Below are 23,622 nucleotides of genomic sequence, written 5' to 3'. Positions count from 1 at the left end.
TTAAAAATAAAAGGACACACAAGTAAAGGGATCTGCATTTGAACACAGACCATGACTCAGTTGTTCAGCCAGTACAGGGATGAGTCTTCCGTTTGTATCTTGAGGGATGGTGCATCAAGTCGAGCCATGCTAGAGGCTTGAATTGAAAACGGTGCAGAGCGGAGTTTGATAAGTGCTTCAGGTAGGTGGGAATGCTCAGCTTTTGGTCTTGTAGGTGAGCATCGGTGTATTAAATCTGATGCGGGCAGCTACAGGAAGCCAGTGAAGAGAACGCAGCAACTGGGTGATGTGGGAGAAATTGGAGAGATTTTAGATCGGCTGAACGGGTCAGATGTTGCACAGATGCAGACCTGCCAGGAGCGAGCTGCAGTAGTTCAGCAAGAAAAATGACAAGAGACTGAACAATCACTCGAGTATCTTCTGCGGACAAAAATGCCGGAAACGGTCAGAAAGCCGATTCCTCGACCTCTTATTTATATCCTGTCTACATTTTTAGAATCCTAATAATAATAATAATAATAATAATAAAAGTTGTTTTCTGTAGGCTTCAAAATATTTTTCAGACTGTAGGGAAAAGTACGCCAAGATTTTTGGCCAATTCGCCAAGCCTTACCGCGACACATTATGTTTAATACATGAAGATTGTTATCAGGGAGATCAGGGACAACACTGAACTCTGTAACAGAATCTGTTATTCCATTAGATTTCATTCGATTGACCCTGCACTTTCTATTGTGTATGAGAAGAGGTATTACGTATCAAATTCAAAATAAACATTCAATTTTATTATATTCCAGGTTGAGAAGCTGCTATCTATAGGCTCAGTGTGAATTTATAGACTCCATCCTTTATCAACCATCTCAAGCTAAAGAGTTCCACACACCACACTCTGATTGCTTTTACACACCGCTCAATATTGCCAAAAATAACCAGGAGGTTGGTGTAAATCTGTTATGAAACGTTTCAGTCTCTGTTCCACAGCCAAGGCTTTCGTAATGGTTTGGAGAAGATTTGGCTACGTTTAAAATGAGTATTATAATAATAAAAAAGAAAACCTCTCCAAATGTCAGGACATGACTCACAGGACATGACTCACAGGACAGTCAATGACAGTTCAGGATTTATTCAAATGCATTGAAGACAATTTTCACCAAGAAAACATTAACAACAGAAACTCAAAAAGAAAGCTGGTATCTGGAAAAACACATGGACTAGAAAAGTGGGTGATGTTTCTGACCATTCAGAGGACAAATTCTGACCGTTTGGTTATGAAGGCACTATTGAAAGTGGAGCTAATTTAGGATCCGAGTGTGCATGTCACAGTCAGGGGAAATGGAGGAGTTCAGATGATTTCCAGTAAATTCTGTTCCTGGCTGTCAAACCTCTCTATACCCAGACGCCTCTCTGAGCAGCTCTTCTTAACAGATACTGTAGCAAAAATCACACTGTAAAAATCAAAAACAAAACAAAAAAAAAACACAGCACTGACTAAACAATTTTTTTTGGACAGTCCAGGGCTTTTAAAAAGCACAGGGTCTCTACAAAGATTATCACCTCTCCAGTACGTGATCAGTTAGTGTTCCTCCGAGGAGCTACAGGAGCCCAAGTCGAAGTTGAAGGCAGTTACATTCTTCTGTCCCTCCTCATTAGAAATCTCAGTGGACTACAATACTTGCACTCGGATGATAAAAAGTATAATTTACTTGATGGTTTTCCTCAGTGGTCCACTGGACATCCTCTGCCTTAAAACCACACTGAAAAAAAAAACTGGGATTGTGAATCACAATGCGTCAACTACTGCGTTTTCTTTTTTTTTTTTCCCTCAGCACTCCATTGTTGAAGGTCAACATCTACGACTTGGTTTCTCTTATAGCCATTTGGCCCCACTGCGTAAAATAGGCATTAAGTACATTATGTATAAGTTCTACTTGACCTTTTGCTGTGGTATAATACTCACACTAAACACCGTACATGGCATTCTATTATAAAAAGCGCACAATGCCAAAGAGGAGGTGGGGAAAAAAAAGTTGAGAACACTTAATAATAAAATGGAAGGTGCGTTTAATGTGCTGCTGGCTGGTACAAAAAAGTAGCCACATTTTACACCCTGTTGAGTTTCCCTTCAATGTACCCTTTGTCTCTTTTTAAGGGAGTCTAAATGAATTATTTTAAACAAATAAAATGTTTAAATTTTATTTTAAGCCTCACCCCCCTCCCCCTCAGGATGTCCAGGATGCCATAAAGTCTGAGAACGAAGAGCGCTGGCCATCAAATTACTCTAGAAGTTCCTGTAATCACCGCTTGCGGCATAGTTTACATATTCCCCATCTCTACAATAAACAGTGTTTTGTAATCTTCGGTACTGTATAGTGTATATACAGTAGAATTCCACTGTACTATGATTGAGGAGGTAATAAATCCACAAAGAGCTCTTTTTCAATTTCCACAGACGCCGTTTTCTACTCAAGACCTCGTCCTCTCCTTGTCCTCCTCCGTGGTGGTGATGATGGAAAATACAGGAGGTTAAAAGTAATGGCTTTCTCTCCTGTTTCAGTTCACTTTCGGGTAGATCTTCTCATAGAAGAAGTTCTGCGCCAGCACAAACAACTCTCCGTCCTTCTCTCGGACACCATGAGCGCGAACGAACTGGAACTGCTCGAGCGCAAACTCATAGAACTCATTCTCCATCTTCCACACTTCCGACTGCTGCAGCTTGGAGATGGACTCTTTAGTCGGAGGCTTCTTCTCGCTTGTTTTCCTCAGGTGGGACTTCTTACCTGTAAGACAAAGACACTTCATTACAGTATGTTTGAGCTTAGCGAGTATTGAAGCTTGGTCGTTTCAATCGGAATGTATGCCTTAGACAGGGCTTAGCATTAGCATAGCGCACAATTTAGCAGTACCACCCAAAAATGTGTTTTGAAGACCATAATTTACTTTACTATATCTATCCATTTTCCATACTGCTTCTCTACACAGGGTCGCAGAGGAGCCTGGAGCCTATCCCATTCATACACTATGGACAATTTGGAAATGCCAATCAGCCTAAAATGCATGTCTTTGTACTGGGGGAGGAAACCGGAGTAAATCCCTGACTTACACCCCAAAACCTGGCAAATGTGCAAACCACTAAGCCATCATGCCCCCTACTTTACTAAATGTGGTGGTTCAAGGGATGCAGGAAAGAACTGTGATAAGTAAAATAAAATAAAATAAATTCAAAACAGCTGAACTTCGCTAAGCATCATTGGAACTGCAACTGGAATTGTGAATCCCAAGAATTCATAATTCTATAAACATAAATCACAGTAATCCTCTCTGGTCCAACGAGTGCAACAGAGGAAATTCTCTACTGCACGTTCATAAATATTCTGTGCACAGGAATTTCTAAAGTGCAAATTATTTTAACTTTTGGACACATTTATACAAGCAAACCTGGCCAATTGGAGAGCAGCAGACGGTTTATGCCATCATGCTGCATTATGAGATGACCGTACAATACACTGAATACGCCGTATTCTGAGCTGGCCTTATTCCAAGCAACGTTAAGTTAAAAAAAAAAAAAAAAAAAAATCAGCAGATATACAGGATGTTATCCATATTCTTGGTTTTTAACACCTCCAATCAGGAGGCTTTGGGTGGGTGTATAAAGCCAAGACGAACACCTGCACTATTGGGAGATAGAAAATGTGGACAGATAAATGACATGACATTTTGAGGATGCAATATTGTGTTAAAATGTGAATTAGCATTGAAACAAGAGACAAGGTTTAGAGTAATGCGAGAACATACAAAACTTAGAAGGTAAACATTTCAATTAACATCGAATTGTAGCAAAATATATTAAGTAAACATGAGGTTTACTGTAAATATGAGTTCCAGCCACATCAATTGACGGCCAGTCCATAAAATGACACTTTTAGACACAACTAGTCTTCGTCTGCGGTGCTCGGCCCAGGGGATACAGAGTGTCTGATAGTTTTTGCCCCCTTTTCTGGACACAAGCTTCAGGATCCTGATGGTTACAATCTGACTGGTTCGCCATACTTCCTCGTTTACACACATCTGTGCACTGGTTTCCAGCAAGAAAACAAACTTTTGAACACCACACCACATTATCTTTAAAAAAAAAAAAAAAGATCAAGTCAGTGGACTGAAAAAGTTCCTGTGTTTAAAATGAGTGCGGTTTGAAGCAGTTCGTGGTGAGTAAACAGAATAATCTTGCACGTTTGCTGATGGGTTGCAGGAAGAAGTCCGTTGTTGGTCATCTGCCACGTCACATTCTGAGACAGTAGGTGCTTCTTTGCCACGTTTATTGATGAAGTATATTAGACTAGACAGTCTAGGGAAGCTAGAGGTCTGTCTAGAAGTTTACAAGACTGATTAACACACACGCCTGCCAACTGGAGAAATCCAGCAACACACCAAGACCTCCGTTAGACACAATTCTGTACCAATAATGCAGACAGAACATGTCATTTACAAATAGGATAACAAATGGTGTGTCGGTTATTTATTTAATCGTTAACGTTAATAAAACCTATATTTAATATTTGTAATAATAATAATAATAATAATAATACAAAATATGTTATTAACTATAAGAATGCCTATCATTTTGATTCTATGATGGTCTATGTAACATTTCACAGACAAATATTTTGCTTGAAATTTATGATTCACCCATTGTGATGGGTTTATTTTCATGAACCGTATCCATATAATTTGAGCTGATTATGTATCGGTCTAGAACAGTGTTACCTGTGCGGTAGAGATCAGTGGCTCCTCTGAAGAAACGGGGCAGTGCTGCTTCCAACATCATGATGAAGTCCTCCAGCTCCTCTGTCACTCCCACCAGCAGATACTCATTCACCAGGTTGTACTTGGCCTGCTCCAGAGCCCAGTGACTGCCTACGTTCCTACACACACACACACACACACACACACAATAAACTGTATTCAAGTTCAGCTTCATGATGACATGAGGATACAACTTTATAAAGCACATTAATACCCACTGTAGACTTTTTGGCACATTAATATTGTATTTGTATTGGAGACTCCTTCTCCTGGAAAACTTCAGTTCAATTACAGCATTACGTCAACATCCACCATGCATCTCCCGGTGAATTAGCAGTTACTATAGAAACAATAACATATTAGAATGAGTGCTGCTGTTCGAGAGCATGAATCAGCATCTTCTGACCAATCAGAATCAAGAATTCAAAAGAAACCGAGTATAATGAAAGAAGTAAGGCATGCTAGTGAAAATAATCTGAACTCCACACAAATCAGAGAGGTGTGGCAATGATGTGGAAAATACAGTAGAGTACCACTGGGAATTTGGAATGTACAGTGAATATTCAATGTATATATTCTTTAAAAAAAAAAGAAAAAAAGAGAGATTATTTTGTAAACAAGAGAAAACATCAACTGGTGCAAAAAAAACCTACCAGCACTCAGAGGAATGGCCGCAGAAAAATGGAATCTGCAGCCAGAGCTTCTCTGGGGCGCAGTCAGATCCCCCTGACACCACGCACTCATCAAACGTCTGATAAATAAAGCAAACACACACCAAGATCACACACAAATACATTTTTTTTTCCCGTCATGCACAGACTGAATCCTAAGGATCTGAGACACTGTTTAAAACATCCTAGTCATGTCGAGCTCGCAAAAATGAAACGGACCGCTTCATCATCTCCTTTATTCACTTTTCAACAGACACCACCCTTTCATTCAGGACTCAGAATTCAGAAATAAGTCTCTCACCTTTTTGTCCCCCTGCTTTCTCCGCCTCAGGCCGGGCCTGTAGTCATCTCCGAAGCGCAGGAAGTAGTAGTACGACACCAGGCGCTCAATAGGGTCACGCACTACGTTGATGTAAATGGGCTTTGCCCTCACACCGAATCTGCAGCACAGAACACACAAACACAAAGAGGTACAAATCAGAGTTATTTTTGCCCAAATGTGTCAGACCTATATGAACATAAAAATCTACCGTTTTCACATTTTTAAAATGTTTACATTTTTTATGGCGTTTCACAGACGCCCTTATCCAGAGCGATTTACACACAACTGCGCAGTTGAGGGTTAAGGGCCTTGCTCAAGGGCCCAGCAGTGGCAGCTTGGCGGTGCGGGAATTTGAACTGATGACCTTCCGATCAGAAGTCCAACATCCTAACCACTGGTTTCCACTAAAACCCTTTTAAAAATGGTGAATTTGCACTGTTTTCCATTTCCCCAGACTCAGGGCATGGCGCCGGTTTCAGCAGTCGACGTGTAGAAGGAAATAATAAGTAGTTGTACAGTAATCGTACTCATTAATCTAAACTCCACACTCACTCAAACGCTGTACTACGTAAATCAGGAGAACTGCAAGCTCTACTAAGGCAAAGAAATCTGCAGCATGTAGCACGTGATTTTACGGGATTCCAATGCTTTTGAAAGCATCGTTTTGTTTCAATGCTGCTAATGCTATTTTCAGAAGTAGCTCATGCATCCATTAAAAGGATATTTCACGTCTCAGGACTGGCAGAGGCATATGGGGATCAAACCTAATTAGACGTCCTACATCTTATGCATCATTCTTGATAGAACTGGCCATTTATAGCTTTTATAAGAGTCTCATGGAGCTGTAGACACAAAGTGGAAATTAGTCAGATCCTTCGACGCACTCCACATCTGACTTCCTGTTTCAAATCCAAATAAAGCGACCCTACGGCATGAAATCACTGAAGCTGCTTCATGGGCTTATTTGCATTTGACCCTGTACTTCCTTTGTAGCAATACAATGGCCCAAAGATCTACTGCAAAATCATCTTTAACCACTAGAGCGCAGCAACACTCCTGAAAACAGAGTCACACCGCCACGGACCGTCATTTGTACGATCTATAACCTGTTACATGATGGACATCCTGTGAGCTAGCAGGATATCAGAATTCGCTCGTGTATGCAGTACTGCTTCATTCATGGTCACATATAGATATGTAGATCTCTGCTCATTACTGACTGAGGACATGCCCCATGGAATTGTGGGATATTTTAAGTATCTGGTGTGTCAAATAAAAAGACACAAACGTGATATTCTAGCAATGACAATATTTATCACTATAAGATGAATAATATTTTATGAGCTATGTGATGGTAAAAGCCCAAATGTGTGGATACTCACCTGGAGAAATCCAGGTATGCTACGTGTCCGTGGTAAAACCCTGGTTTCATCTCCTTCCAGGAGGTCACGTTCCTAACAAACCTCACCTGCAAAATACACAAACTCACAGATAAGTAAAGACACCCACACTTGCACCATTTATGCTAAATAACTTTGCTTAACTGGTCCAATTATTATAGAATTATCACAAAAGGATCTACTGTGAACAACAACAAAAAAAATAGGCATAGGTAGCATGTGCAGGGCTTTTAGAAGAATCCTCACAAGGCCCCATCCACCCACCACCACCCACCCACACACACCCTCTTTCTGAGCCACATCTCTGCCTAAACGCAGAGTCTCAGCTCAGTGAGCAGCTCAGGGAGTGTGGAGACAAAGTCAACTGGATATTACCTCGGCAAAGCCATCCGCTAATGACACCTTCCTTCTCTCCGTCAAAGCCGCTTATTTGCCGTGTTAGGGACAGAGGTGACAGGAATACAAATGCACAGACACACACACACACACACACACACACACACACATAGGCTCACCACACAAACACAGACAGACACACAGAGACAAGCACGTTCGTGCACACACACACACGCACATATGCCAAATGTCCCCACAAAATTAGATATTCCTGTCCATGTGGGGACATTTGGTCAGCACCTAGATGTAAAAACATGCCCACACCCACACACACACACACACACACACACAGGACAGACGCACACCCTCCAGACATCATATTCCATAACTTTACAGGGACTTAAATATTCATCATCTGTCGCTCATGGAAGGTCACCTTAGACTAACTTACATCTTGCAATACCCTTAACATTTATCCCAGCAAAACAATCCCTTCCTAACTGAATCACACTCACACACACACACACACACACACACACACACACACACACACACACACACACTCAAATGGGTTTCTGCAATATTACAAGCAAGTCCGTCACGGCTGTGAGAGTACATAACGTACAGCTCTACAGGTTATTAGACAACAAACAATATACAGCAACAAAATTAATCAATGAAATAATACGAATGAATAGTTTACTATTCTCTACTAATCTATAAAATCTTATCAACGGCAACAATTTTAGCAAGAAAGGAAGCATATAATCGACCTGAGTAATCCCTATCAGTTCAAAAGAATTTAATCCAGTAAATCCTAACTCCTAATTCTAAACGTACAGGCTTATGTACTGTTAAAGAGCTGTGGCCAGTACCAAGAAAACTAGGGGCTGACTATTTCCCTTCCCACACCCCACACTGCTAAAGAATTCACCAATCATGTATGTAGAGTTTTAAGACTAGACAAATATAACAAGCTAAATCCACAAACATCCCAACTCTAGTTAGAATTCTGACTATGATAACCTGGTGATCTAATCTCAGCTGTAAAAAACAAAACAAAACAAAACAAAACAAAACAAAACAAAAAAACAAACAAAAAAAACAACCACCATTGTACCTCAGTGAGATTCTCCCGGTGAAATACAGGCAATATAGATTAGTTTGCATGTCAACTAACTAAAGAAATGAATGAATGATGGACTCTACCTTGTGAAGCAATATAGCCTATGTCATACCAGGGGTTTTCTAAATCGTTTTAAATGCAAAATAAAATTCACAGACCCCTCTCAGTATAGATTTGTTTTATAAACATATGCGGGTCGCTGGTGTCATGGTGGCTTAGTGGCTAGCACACCTGTGGCGGCTTTGGCTCAGGTGGTACAGCGGGTTGTCCACTAATCATAGGATTAGCGGTTCGATTCCCACATGGCCCCACATGACTCCACATGACTCCACATGCCAATGTGTCCTTGGGCGAGACACTGAACCCCAAGTTACTCTCGATGGCAAGTTAGCACCTTGCATGGCAGCTCTGCTACCATTGGTGTGTGAGTGTGTGAGTGTGTGTGAGAATGGGTGAACGAGACAGTGTAAAGCGCTTTGGATAAAAGTGCTATATAAGTGCAGACCATTTACCTGCCTCGCACCTCCAGGGTTGAGCGTTCGATTCCTGCCTCTGCAGGAATATATGTTCTTACTGTGAATATCTCTGGGACTTCCTCCCCGATTTCCCTGATTTCCTTCAGGTAACATCTCTGGGACTTCCTCCCCAAGACATGCGCTGTCCGTTGTATGAATGTATGAATACAAGTTGTATGAATGTGTGTGCGATTGTGCCCTGCGATGGGTTTGCACCCCGTCCAGGGTGTCCCTTTACGTGTGCCCTGGGATATTCTCCATGCTGTAGGATAAGCGCTATAGAAGATGGATGGTTATACAAATATTAGCCACATTATTTAACTGTGTACAATTTTATACTGGCTATTTCCCGGAACCGCAGATACTTCAATCTTGAACTTTCCATCCACAGGACACAAGTTGATATTATTCATTTGTTTTTGAATGATTCAGTTTTGGATGGAATCCATTCAATTCGAGTGAGCTGTCAAACAGGTTAATAACTACAAGAACTCAATAACAAATACAAGAACTTCGATAATGGTGTTCTGTGATTTCAATCAATGTAACGAAATTAGAAAAATCACAAACCCCCTGGCTATGCTTCACGGTCCCCACTTAGAGCACTACGGTCATACAGGGTAAAACCTGCACTTAAAAGCTACGCTTTTCCCAGGACCTCACTTATACTCCCAGTAAAAACCAGAAAGCTAATCGAAAGTTCTAAAACCCCAGACGTGAGGGAATCCTCACGGCAGTATGGTGCGTTAAAAAAAAAAAAGAGGGAGATCTCAACGTTGAAGAAATAACTGCTATGCTTTCTCTCCGTCAGTCGGTGTGTGCAAGAAACAGACAGAGTGTCTCGCTGCACATTAAAAAAAAGCTCAGAAATTTGTACTGATCCTGTGCAGTTGAATTAACCTTCAGCTGTTGCTGCCTCTCAATCAAACCGCAGCTCTTTCATGCTACACTCCTGCTTTCCCAGGCTCTTTATTCACCACGGAGATGGAATCAGTGATGAGGAATGTGTGACACAGAAAGCGGCCGAGACAAAGAGATGACTGCACTTGCATGCCCCATCGTGACTGAACACGAGACACAGAGTCAAATACACTCCCATCCTGGGAATACAAGCTCTCTGCTCTTGACCACATGACTGCTGACTGTCATGTGCACACTGACCCCAATGATGAATACTAGATTTCTAACCTCATCACTAGCGATCAATTTACTCTACATGCACAAGAATCATAAAGGGTCTAGAGCTGACGTCTAAAGCGGTCATGCCGTGCCAACGTGACTAAAAAGAAAACCCTACTTAATTGGCGATTTTATTTTAGACGATTTTAAACAGAAAAGCGTATTGTTCAGTCATCTGTGTCTCTCTGTAGCTAGGCATCAAAGTGTAAAAATAACTACTGAGAACAATGCAGCGTCTGTACAGCACATGGCTCATGCGATATTAAAGATCAGTTTCTTATAAAAATCTACCAGGTGTGAAGGGGAAAAAAAAAAAAGGGGGGAAAAAAAAAGAAAAAAGGATGGCCTATTTTCAGGCCCCTCTGAAACTATTGAAACGGCAAGGCCAATTCATTTGTTTGTGCTGTACACCAAAGACATTTGGGTTTGAGATCAAAAGACGGATCTGAGACGAGAGTTTACAATTCCAGCTTTTATTTCCTGGTGTTTACATCGAGATGTGCTAAACAACATAAAACACAGTACCTTTTGTATCAGACCACCCAAATTAGTGGTGAGCAAAAGTATAGGAACAGATAAGTCTTGAGGTAAATTAAAGTAAATAAAACGTAATATTTGGTTGTGCGTCTGCATCAAGCCTGTGACTCATTAACATCACCAATTTGTGGGTTTTTTCCTTTTGCGATGCTTTTCCAGGCTTTTACCGTAGCCGGATGGGGGGGGGGGGGGGGGGTTGTGTCTCTTCTTTAAGAGGTGAAAAGCATGCTCATTTGGGTTAAGGCCTGGTGATTGCTATGGCCAGTCTAAAACATTCCAAGGAGCCATGCAAGCTCAACCACTACCTCCACCTTGTTTCACACATGAACATGTATATTTTGGATCGTGAGCAGATAATTTCTTTCTCCACATTTTGGCCTTTCCATCACTTCGGTAGAGGTTAATCTTGGTTCAAGAACTTCTGTGGCAGTCTGTAATTTCTTTGCAAATTGCAATCTGGCTTTCTGATCCTTACCGCTGATGAGTGGTTTGCATCTTGTAGTACTGCCTCTATATATCTGCTCTTGAAGTCTTCTTTGAACGGTGGATTATGATAAATTCACCCCTGCCCTGTGGAGGTTGTTGGTGAGGTCACTGTCTGTTGTTTTAGTTCACAGCTCTCACAATGTTTCTGTCATCAGCTGTTGTTGTTTTCCTTTGCTGACCCATTTGGTGTCTGTTGCTCAGTACACCAGTGGTTTCTTTCTTTTTCAGGACATACCAAATTGTTATAATGGCTATGCCCAGTGTTTTTTGCAATGCCTCTGACAGATTTTCCATCTTTTCTCAGCTTCAAAATGGCTTGCTTTTCTTCCACAGACAGCACCTTGACCTTCATGATTGGTTTATCCTTTTAAACAACAAATGCAGTCTTCACAGGTGAAACTGAAGGCTAAAACCAAGAGCAGATCTTCAGAGCTATTTATTGGTTATAAATAATAATATAAATACTAGGAAGTAAAATTTGAAATTCTAAACTCTTCATATTCATCTTTTGACCTGAAAACCAAATGTCTTCAATCTACAGTAAAATGAAATGAATTGACCTTGCTATTCCAATAGTTTCGGATGGGACTTTAGATTTTTATGTACTTCTGCACACCAGCCTTGTTAAGCCTTGTTGGCATTGTTAAGTCACATTCGTATAAGTTAGGAGGCAAGAAAATCAGCAACTTTACTAAGGTGATCTGTCTACACGTTTAAAGTTCTGATGAAAAATATTAGGTTTCAGCTACCGTATAACGATATGCAATCTATTGGTCTTTCATAACATTTTTGCCCGGAACTGAGGAAAAATCTATATAAAAAAGATGTATTTTGTGTTTTTATTTATCACCAATGAACCAGCGATGACCTCCCGACACATACTGCTGTGCATACATTATCTCAGCTCAAAACAAGGTCGAAATGCTGCCTAAATTGACTCCCTGTTTTCTTAAATCTGAGCCCTTTTTAACATGAGACGCTTAGAACCAAATATGAGTAGAAAATCTGAGATGAGACGGTAAGAAAACGGCATGGTATGATAACCATATAACGCAATATTGTGGGATTTGGGATGCTGTTTAAGTGCCCCAGAAAAGAAAGAAAGAAAAAAATGAATGCATTGGAGCTTAGTTGAGTAACTCACACGTTGGGCTCACCCTTTCTCTACACAGTACTATGGCCATCTATATCTAGCTACATATGAACTGCATGCAGTTATAATGATTTCGTTTCCCCAATGATAACTCGCTAGCTAGCTTTACTTTGGAATGATTTCAAACATTGGTTAGCAAGTTTTGCTTGATTATATTCCCCCATTGTTATCTAGCTAGCTGTATTCTGCCATTTTCCCCCTCTAACATTAGCTTTGTTTTGGTATGTTCCTCTCTAACAGTAGATTTGTAAGCTGCCACTGTTAAGCCCTTGAGCAAGGCCCTTAACCCTCTCTGCTCCAGGGGCGCCGTATCATGGATGATCCTGCGCTCTGACCCCGACTTCCTAACAAGCTAGGATATGCGAAGAAAAGAATTTCACAGGGCAGGCAGACATTTCTATTGTTGTTTAACTGCATCTTAAAACTCACTACAGCTCCATAGAACTCAGGGTCCAGATTTAAATCCCTTGTGAGAAGGCCAGAGGCAACTATAACAAGGAAAAACTCCACCAGACAGAAGGCCTTGAGAGAACCGTGGGATTCAGAGTCACAACGTGAACAGACAACGTTCTGATGCCTTAGGGTTTATGAGATTTGCGTTCCTAACCTGATCCTGCAGGGACATGACTGGATTGTTCTTGGTGGTATTAATATGCAGAACGTGGTAGCGGTTCTTGGCACAAAGGTCGTAGGCGATGTTTGTGAAGGATGTGCTGCCGGTTTTGGGCACACGATTGTAGATGATGAGCAAATCATCACTCTCAGCGTGCACTGGGGATTCACGAACTGTGTCATGATTCTGCCTCTGCTCCACCTCACGCAGCTCCAACCTGGCCATAGTGCGTTCTGAGAGAGAGAGAAAGAAAGAGAGAATATAATAGACTTGTCATACACACTGAGTTTAGTTCACAAATCAGTCAACACGTCACCAGTTCATGCAACTGAACTGCAATATTCACACGGTAAAAGCAGTATAAACACCAGTAGCTGTTGTTTCTACTGTAGTACTACATGATCAGTGTTGGTGTAATATTTTATCGTCACAGTAATTGTCTAGGTCAGCACAGTGGTGCAGCTGGTCGTGCTGCTACCTCACGACTCTAATGACCTCACAACTCTTCAATCCTAAGCTCAGGTTACTGCCTGAGTGGAGTTCACGGGTTCTCCCATATCAATGCGGGTTTCCTCTGGGTTCTCAGGTTTTCTCCCACCTCCCAAAAACATGCTGGTAGGTGGACTAGTGGCTCTAAATTGTTCCTAGGTGTGAAGGAGTGTACGAATGCATTTGTGATGCCCTGCGCAAAATCTACTGGAGAGCCTTCCCAGAAGAGTGGAGGTTATTATAACGGCATAGGGAGGACTAAATCTGGAATGGGTTGTTCAAAAAGCACATAACAGTGCGATGGTCAGGAGGCCACATTCTTTGGACAATAGTGTGTACAGTCAAGTGAAAAAATAAGTACACCCCATGGAAATCGTCGGCTTTTTTGAACTATTTGGAAACATCTGATCATCTCTGAAACGGTGCAAATGAATAAAGTTGATATACTTGAACAAAACCACAAATATTATGTGGAACAAAACCACAAAATTAGCTTTTGCAAATTAGCAATCATTTATTCAACAGAAATATCGATAGATTTGATATTCTTCTGTGGAAAAAGTAAGTACAACTTTAGCCTCAGAAGCTAGTATTGCCCCCTTTAGCAGAAATAACTGCTTGTAGGCGTTTTGCATAATTGTTTTTTGGATTGACGATTGTTCCATGTAATAGTTTTTCAGTCACAGGATGTTTGAGGGTTTTCTTGCATGTACTGCCTGTTTCAAATCCCCCATTGAAATGTTTCAAAAACATTTCAATGGGATTCAAATCTGGCCTTTGACTAGGTCATTCCACAACCCTCCATTTCTTCTTTTTGAGCCGTTCCTTGGTGGATTTGCTCATGTGCTTAGGATCATTATCCTGTTGAAAGGTCCACTTTCGGTTCAGCTTCAACTTTTGGACAGATGGCCTCACATTATTTTCAAACATTCTTTGATATGATGCAGAATTCATAGTTGTCCAGTCCCTGAGGCAGTGAAGCAATCCCAAACCATAACACTTCCACCACCGTGCTTCACAGTTGGTATGAGGTGCTTCTCCTGAAAACCTATCTTTGGTTAGTGCCAAACAAGTCTGCTGTTAATGTGACCAAACACCTCTGTCTTTGATTCGTCTGTCCGGAGCACATTATTCCAAAAGGCCTGGTCTTTGCCTGTATGCACATTGGCAAACTGCAGTCTTGCAAAGGCTTTTTCCTGGCACGCCTCCCGTGCAGGTCAAATATGTGCAATCTCTTTCTGATTGTAGAAGCATGCACTTTGACACCAACAGTCGGAAGACTTATTAGCAGGTCCTGTGATGACATTTTGGGGTTCTTGTAGACTTCTTTTTGCATCAGACGGTCTGTTCTCGGGCTGAATTTGCTGGGACGGTCAGTCCTGGACTAATTGGCAGTCGTTTGAAATCTGCACCACTTGTAGATGATTTTCCTTACAGTGGAATGATGTATTTCAGATTATTTGGAGATCTTTTAAAACCCTTGCCAGACTCATAGACATCCACAACCTTTTTTCTGAAGGCCTTACAGAACTCCTTTAGATCTTGGCATGATGACACCACACAGCTCAACAACAAATGGAACACCAGACACTAGATATGAGGGGTTTGAACAAGACAGGTTGCACTCCCTAAGCAGGTTCTAATCACCGACATCCAATCTTGAACACCTGATCCTAATTTTATGGATTTGAAGGTGTGATAAATTTAGGCGTGTACTTACTTTTTTCATGTGACTGATCTGTTTTTTTGGTTAATTTAAATTGTGAAAATTACTACAAAATGTCAGTCTTGTGTGTTATTCGATCGAGTGCATCATCTCCATTAGTAGGCACTGTTTCAAAGAGGATATATATAAAAAAAATAAAAAAAAAAGCCAACAATTTCCATTGGGTGTACTTTTTCCACATGACCATATATGTAGAAATTCTGGTTGTTAAGTGTATATGATCAACTGGGATCGGCTTTTGATTATTTAATACTGTCAGTTTATTAAACAGTGTTCAGCCACGTCTAAAAAGGACGCGTTTAAAATAGTAATTTTAGTAGTAACTTATAAAATTTTGACATTAAATAAGTGCCCACCAATTATAATATCCTCCAATGAGTTGGCTATAATGTCATCGAAACAGCCCCATGTATCTTGTACGTGCAGGTTAGCACTGACTGTGGAAAAAGGGTTGGGGTCCATCCATCCATTCATTTCCTGTACCGCTTATCCTACACAGGGTCGCATGGAGCCTGGAGCCTATCCCAGGGGACTCGGGGACACCCTGGATTGGGTGCCAACCCATAGCCACACACCCATTCACACTACAGACAATTTGGAAATGCCTACATCAGCCTACAACATGTGTCTCTGGACTGGGGGAGGAAACCAGAGTTACTGGAGGAAACCCCCAAAGCATGGGGAGAACACGTAAACTCCATGCACTAGGGGTGGACGGGAGGAATAGATCCCCCAGCCCTACACGTGCGAGGCAAATGTGCTAAGTGTAGCTGGTGAGAGTTCACTGGCTTGTTCAGTTAATGTCATGTTTTGCAGCAAATCTTTTACAGGGGTTCTGAGATGATGTGGGACAGAAGAAGAAGAAGAAGAAAACGAAAAGAAAAGGCAGAACTCGGAATAGGGTACAAATGGGAACATGGAGGAAACGGCTAAAAGTAAGAACACGAGTATTAGATAGTGAAAGAGAGTGTGAGAACACAGGCTATAAATCCGCAGAGGCTGCAGGTGTGTTAAAGATTTCCCCGAGGCATGTTCTCCCAGTGTTTTAAAGAAACCTTACTCAAAGAGCAGTGACAGGATGAAAAGCAACAGTAATGGAAAAAAGAACGGGAGGAAACCAAGCAGGAAAAGTGGAGATAGACCACAAGCCTCTGCAGTGGCAAACAACAGTGTTTTGCTTTATGGACTTCATCACTGGGCTAGAACAGGTTCTTTTGATGTTTACTATCGTTTAATCCCCAAAGTGCTTTATGCCTTTAAAACGCACAAATAAGTACAAAATCCCTCGACAGGTCCGGTGTGTTGTTGATGTTTCTATTTATGTTAATTTCTACTCGTCATATCATTTGCAGGAGTAAATGCAGCCGTCTCCAAAATAATGTCAGTTCTCTTTATTTCTCTCTCTCTCGCTTTCTCTCTCTCACACACACACACACACACACACCTTTATAACCAAAAAAAGGGAGACAAATTCTGACATGGTTCACTGATGATTAATCATGCCTAATTTTGTCTTTAACAGCATACTTAAATCAAGCCCAAATTAAGTATTCCCATTAAGGTTGCCCATTAAATCCTTTAAACATCGTTTCTCTCAAATTAATGGGCCCGATACAGCGTGATCACATTATTCCTGGGTTTAGTAGCTCACTGCTGCTTTTCCCAAGTGAATAAGGAAAGTGCATCTCTCATATTTTGAAACAGGCAGATTTTACTCTGAATGGGAAAGTTACTGTTGAAGCCATCTCTGCTCCTATCCAGACCTGGATTGGATTGTGCATCAGTTCTAAATGTCTACCAAGAGAATAAATGTAAAACGTACAGTACTGTGATCCTGATTTCTTCTGTTTTTGTGTATATCTCATACTAAATAGTTTTAGATCTTCAAACGAAATACAACATAAAACCAAGGCAACCTGAGTAAACACACAATACAGTTTGTATTTATTTTATTTTTTTTATTGAAGCAAAAAGACGTTATCCAACACTTATCACCAAGGCGAAAAAACGAATTGCTCCGTCAAACTTAAACTCTGGCTGTGCCGCCTTTAGCAGCGATAACTGCAACCAAACACTTCCGATAACTGGAGATCAGTCTTTCACTTACTTCTAGGACTCGAATTTACTCCTATGCTTTGGATCATTGTTTGCTACATGTCTTTATATGTGTGGATTTCTTGAGTTAATACCAAAGTCTTGTGAAAATTTCATGTGAATAGCCTCATTGGAAATACATTTACTGGAAAAAAAAACTGTTGAGGTGTTTAATACTTATTTCCCCCACTGCACTGATTTTTCTGGGACATTGAGGTACATGAGGCTTTGTTTTAATTAGAAAACCCCTTCTGAATGAAATGGAAAGTGCAGCTTTAGACCATTCTCAGCTGTAAAAATTTTTGGTGCATCCCTAATTTTAATGATACAATAAACAAGTAATCTACATCCAAGCCCTGGAGAAGCTAATAGCTGTGGAACTTCGGGCTCATCCATTCTGCGTAGGCACTCAATGCTCTTGCTCTCCAGTGAATGATATAAATCAGATCAATACACTTTGGGTCCTAAGAGAACATCCCCATCCAAGAGAAAACAAACAGCCTGTGAGCAGGTTTTAAAGGCTGCATGAGACCATTAGGATGCCCTAATGACAAGGACACAACAGAGTGCGCTTCTCAGAAGGGGAAATAACCCATCATTTTTACCAACACAGACATTACTGACATTATTTCTGAAAATCTGTTACCGTCAAGTGTTTCACTGCAGCTGCACGGAAACGTGCGAGTGCAGAAATTCTAAACTAAAGTCCATGTCCACATTAATCCGGATAGATCATTTTCATGTTTAAAGTGCTTTCCGTCTACACAGGTTAAGGGCCTTGCTCAAGGGCCCAGAAGTAGCAGCTTGGCAGTGCTGGGATTTGAACTCACAACCTTCTGAGCAGTAGTCAAACATCTGAACCACTGCGCTACCACTGTCCAGCATTTACTTCAGGCCCCACACCTTCCCAGTCCACCAGTCACATTTCTCCACCCAACAAACCAGTAACCTCCAAGTCCAAAGGCAAGGCAAGGAAATGCACCTCGAAGAGATAACCCAAGACTATAAAGTTGAGTGGAATGGGTCACATGACTAAAAATACATCATTGTTTATGAACATCTCCGTTTTCTCAGTCCTCACTACAATGCAAAAACGGCGTTTTCGAATTTATCCACTAGGGAGAGCGCTTTCAAAAAGCTTGGTTTTTTTGCGGGACAAAAACGGCATCTCGGTGTGGACGGAAGGCCAAAAAACGTACAGAAAAAGTTGCGCTTTCAAATTTATCCGGATTAAAGTGAACGTAGCCTAAGTGGCGCAGGGAAAGTGTAAAAGTGTGTAGCAACCAATAAAAAAAAAAAGAGGAAGTGAGGCTTACTGCATTTCATTAGGATAAATATAACCCAACTTACAAATGTCATTCAACTATATTTCAGTACAGAACATTAGACCTGATAAGCATGAGGCAGGTGTCCTTTTCAGCCATTTCCTCTGCATAGCAAAAGCAGAGAAGCATCACATTAATGAGCACGCTTGAGCCAGGGTTTATTTGCTTTTGAACAATTTCCGTTTATCCTGCCAAACGCCAGGAATAGTTGTGACGAGAGCTGCAGTGATCAGTCATTTCTGTTAAGCTCAGAAGAGAAGCAATCTCACAGGAATCGATTTCCCAAACAAACCCAAAATGCACTGTGTGAATACAACAGTTCTTTATACAATGAAAATAAACACTTGGAGAACATCACTTCATACTTCAAAACATTGTCATTCAGCTACATGAGGCACTGGAATACAGCACTACACAGGCATGGCACCGGTATCTCAAGTGCAATTACGCTTACTCACACTAGCATCATTTTATCACCTGCGTCATCAAGTCACTCAACACACAATGCTGGTCGCTATCTTTAGTTTAGTGGCTAGTTGCCATGGTTGTACTGCTAGCACTAGGCTTTGTGCCACAAACAATCTATGAAAAGCCACAGGCTTTTTTTTTTTGTTTTTTTTTTTACACCAAAAGTTTTCCTGCTAAAAATGAAATACATCTTATCTACTTTTAATCAAGTGTGTTCCTGCTAACAAACTCGCTTACTTGCTTGTGAATTGCTGGCATGTGCGTCATGTCAGAATCACCAGAAAACATCCATTCATCACAACATGGCAAGTCTCAATGGCTGGTTCAGAAGCATCTGAGGCCCTGTTTACACCAGTGCGTTTTCGTTTTAAAAACACATAACTTTTGCTACGGTTACGCCTGTCGTCTACGCTACTCCGGCGCTTTCGACCCTCAAAAACGGAGACATTTTGAAATGCCGGAGACTCCGTTTTAGTTGGAAAACTCCGGGCTCACGTTTCAGTGTAAACAGACCAAAACGAAGACTTTTGAAAACGAAGGCGTGGCTTCGCACCACATCTGTCCCCTGATTGGGTCTTCTGGATCATTGCATATCCTTCCCTGATTCGTCAAGCCCCTGCCATATGACCATTAAGCTGCCTTGATCGTATACACAACACGGCGACTGAACTGCACGCTTTGCTGGCTTTGTTGTCATTCTTAGCGGCCATTGTGCAGTTAAAGTCTGTATTTTATAACACTGCAGCTGCCTACATGCGCAAGAGGCGAGCTATGATTAGAGCGATCGCCAACAAATCTCATTTCGAGCGGCGTAAGCCCTACATGGAACGCCGGTTTGCTGTGCCTGCCGGTGACTAGCGACCAACTTCCTGTTTACACTTGTATGTGCATGCCCAGCGTGCATGAATGGTCATGTGACATGCGTTTTCGGTCATGTAGTGCGGACGGAGATCGTTTCTGAGACACAGCGGAAACGCCAGTGTGGACGAGGATCGTTTTCATTTTAAAATGAAAACACACTAGTGTAAACAGGGCCTGAAACTAAAAAAAATTAAGACGCTTGACTCTAGCATGAACAATTCCTCACTCCCATCGCTAGCCACAGATCACTTCGTGACTCATTTACACAAAGTCAGCTCATCGCTCTCCCCACCCACTTTGTGACTAACAGTTGCTCTGCTTCTTGATGCTGTATATCAGCACTCATTGATCATTTCTTTTTTAAAGGATGCATCAGCGAATAATCCAACACTTTGAGAACAACAATGGATATCCTGCAATGGATATCCTGACACGGGCTCGGGAATACTTTGGTAAACCTCTGTCCGGTTTGTCGTGTTCTCCGGGCCAAAGAGGAAAAGGACCATCCGAGCTGTTATCAGCGTCAGATCCAAAAGCCAGCGTCTGTCATGGTATGTGGGCGTGTCGGTGCACATGGCATGGGTAACTTGCACATCTGTGAGGGCAACATTAATACAGAAAGATATGTACACATTTTGGAGCAACATGTCCTGCCATCCAGAGCAGGACAACGCCAAACCACATTCTGCCCGGATTACAAGCGCATGGTTGCGTAAGCAGAGTGTGGGTGCGAGCATGACCTGCCTACCGTCCTGACCTGTCTCTGCATTATGATGTGAAAAATAAGGCGATGAAAGCCCCGTACAGTTGTGCATCTGAAGAAATTCATAATAGATGAATGGGGGAAAATTTCACTTGCTAAACTTAACCAACTGGTGTCTTCAGTCCCCAAACGCTTAATACGTGTGGTAAACTGTCGACAGTCCCAAGTTTTCTGGAGTGTGTTGCAGTCATCAGATTTGAAATGAGTGTATATTTTCAAAAATAAATTAAATTCACAAAGTAAAACATGGAATAATTTGAATTAAGTTTTCAAATGACTTTTTTTTTTTTTTTTTGCATTTTCCATACTGTTCCAACTTTTTCAGAATTGGGGTTGTGTATACACGAGTGGGGACCCACAAATTAAAAAAAACAAACAAACAAAAAAGAACTAGTGTTATAAATCTTACAGCATTGCTCCATTAATCCCCTTCAAAGTCCTCTCTTTGTGATGTGATCCACACACCCAGTGTTTCTCCCGTTCCTGGAAACATTTCCTCTGTTAATCTTTTGTCATCACATCTAGAACCTCTTGTGTTTTTTTCTGGATTTCTTCCATGGTGGCGAAAATTTTCCTCTTCGGTCTCATTTTTAATTTCGGGAACAAAAAGAATTTGCAAGGAGCAAGACCTGGCGAATACGGTGGATGTGAACCGATAACCACATTGTTTCTGGTTAAAAACTCCTTGGCTGACAACGCAGTGTGTGCATGTGCACTGGGCACAACACTTCTCCGGACGTTTCCCCCCTGATTCTTTCCTGTCGACGCCTAAGCACTTAGGTGCGCATGCCTATGGAATTAAATTTGTATTGAGCATAACTTTTCAAGAAATTAACAAATATATACAGTGTAGGGCTGCAACAAATAATCAATAAAATCGAAAATAATCGATAATTAAAATAACCGACAATGAATTTCATTATGGATTAGCCGAGTCTGTGACGTCACTGTGGATAAGCCCCGTCAGTGATGTCACTTCACAACAGTGAAAAATGCATTTCTATGATTAAAACACATCTGAAAAACAGCGGAGGTCACAGAGTGAGCTGCTGCGGGAAAAGCGCACGATCCAGGTTGTCCAAAACATGAGAATGTTTTATATTAAGCGCTTCAAACAAACTCGTAAGTGTATTAACGTGGCTCGTCGCTGCAACAGATGCGTGTGCTGTTTAATGTGTTCCAGACGTGTTTTCTTCAGCCCAGACGTGACATTTTTTCGTTTATATCCGTATCTGTAACTGTTAGAAATTCATGACAGTATTTCCATCTTACATAAAGTCTCGTCCCGACAGCGAGCGAGTCTCCATTAAACTTCACTGAATGAGCGCGAGTCCACGCATGCGCGTCAATCAAACAGCACGCGATAGAAAGGAAGCGCAATAACTCTGACTAAAATATTCATTTTGATCCAATATGTTGTTTGATGCCATATTTAGCGATATTTAGACACTAAAGTAATTGTGTTTTTATGAGAGCAGTAACTGTAATGGGGTTAGAACATGTAAATGTATATAAATGTAAGAAGTGTCGTACATTTACAGAATAAAGTAACGTTACTGTGTTCGAATGAGTGAATGTGTGACGTGTTACTGCAGAACATTCAACCTCTTACCAGTTAACACTTAGTCTGTGCCAAGTAAGCACAAACTAAGTGTTAACTGCTTAATGCTATAAATAGCATTTTTAATATAGTGATTTAACCTCTGCTTTTTTTTTTATTTATCCTTTGCAGAGTGTATAGTATATCTCACAGATACATTTAATACCTTTTTCACAGCCTTCAATTTGTTCAGTGTTTGAAGGACAACATTGGGCAGAATGTGAAATAACGTGTTTTTTTTTTCTCTCCAATACAGAGAATAAAAATTGGCCTTTTAACCCAACTAACTGATTAATCGATTATCAACATATCGTTAGATGCTGCCCTAATACAATGAGAAAGAAGAAAAACACTCTGAAACTGAAAACAGTGGACTCAATAGCAAAAATTTCTTTGTTAACAGTTTTCTAAAATTTGATTTCTCTAATCATGGCTTATGAATGCGCTGCCAGAGTTTGCGTTTAAGATTTGGTTTACGCTCCACAAATTTACGCTTGCCATTCTGGCACAAATCTCACAGGTGGGCGGCCTTAACGGCGTTTTAATCTCATTGGCTTGTGAGATTTGGATCGACAGCTCGAGTGTCCAGCTGACTAGGTAGAGGATGACGTTGATGCCGCTTTAAAATTCGCGACACCCAGGTCTCTACTTCTTGGTCAGGGAGCTGTCAATGTTTTCTTCTCGCTCATAGTATGTTTTTGTTCGTTTACTGAAAGTCACAGTTAATACTTTTGGGACAAATTTCATTCTTTCACAGGGAGCATGGACCCTATCCCAGGGGACTCAGGGCACAAGGCGGGGGACACCCTGGACGGGGTGCCAACTCATCGCACGACACAATCGCACACACGCTCGTATAACCATGCACACACTACGGACAATTTTAGCGATGTCAATAATCCTACAACACATGTCTTTGGACTAGGGAAGGAAACTGCAGTACCCGGAGGAAACCCCCGAAGCACGGAGACTCCGTACAAACTCCGCAGAAACCGGGCGGAGGTGGGAACCAAACCCCGGAAGCATGGAGACTCCATACAAACAATGCACAAACAGGGCGGAGGTGGGAACCAAACCCCTGACCCCCAAAATATTAACAATTACAGAATTGTTAAAACCATAAAAACTGGTGTTATCTGTGAAAACGTTCATATTAGC

The 23,622-nt window shown here is 41.3% G+C and overlaps 1 protein-coding gene across 2 annotated transcripts in view; it reads right to left on the bottom strand.

Annotated features, from left to right (window-relative positions):
• Positions 1–744: 744 nt before the first annotated feature.
• The window catches only part of hs2st1b (heparan sulfate 2-O-sulfotransferase 1b), a 111,209-nt gene continuing 88,331 nt past the window's right edge, over positions 745–23,622 (bottom strand). The window contains exons 2-7 of one of the 2 annotated variants that reach the window (XM_053635798.1): positions 13,133–13,371; positions 7,176–7,261; positions 5,773–5,911; positions 5,454–5,551; positions 4,762–4,919; positions 745–2,777 (exon numbers count right to left, since the gene is read on the bottom strand). In XM_053635798.1, coding sequence (XP_053491773.1) covers positions 2,551–2,777; positions 4,762–4,919; positions 5,454–5,551; positions 5,773–5,911; positions 7,176–7,261; positions 13,133–13,371 — 947 coding nt within the window. In that variant the 3' untranslated portion in view covers positions 745–2,550. Of the gene's footprint in view, positions 2,778–4,761; positions 4,920–5,018; positions 5,552–5,772; positions 5,912–7,175; positions 7,262–13,132; positions 13,372–23,622 lie in introns of those variants that run through there. The other variant, XR_008387052.1, reaches the window with a different exon arrangement.

Source organism: Ictalurus furcatus, chromosome 11, assembly GCF_023375685.1.
Source record: "Ictalurus furcatus strain D&B chromosome 11, Billie_1.0, whole genome shotgun sequence".
NCBI classification, from domain to species: domain Eukaryota; kingdom Metazoa; phylum Chordata; class Actinopteri; order Siluriformes; family Ictaluridae; genus Ictalurus; species Ictalurus furcatus.
This window is presented reverse-complemented; position numbering and strand designations above follow the sequence as displayed.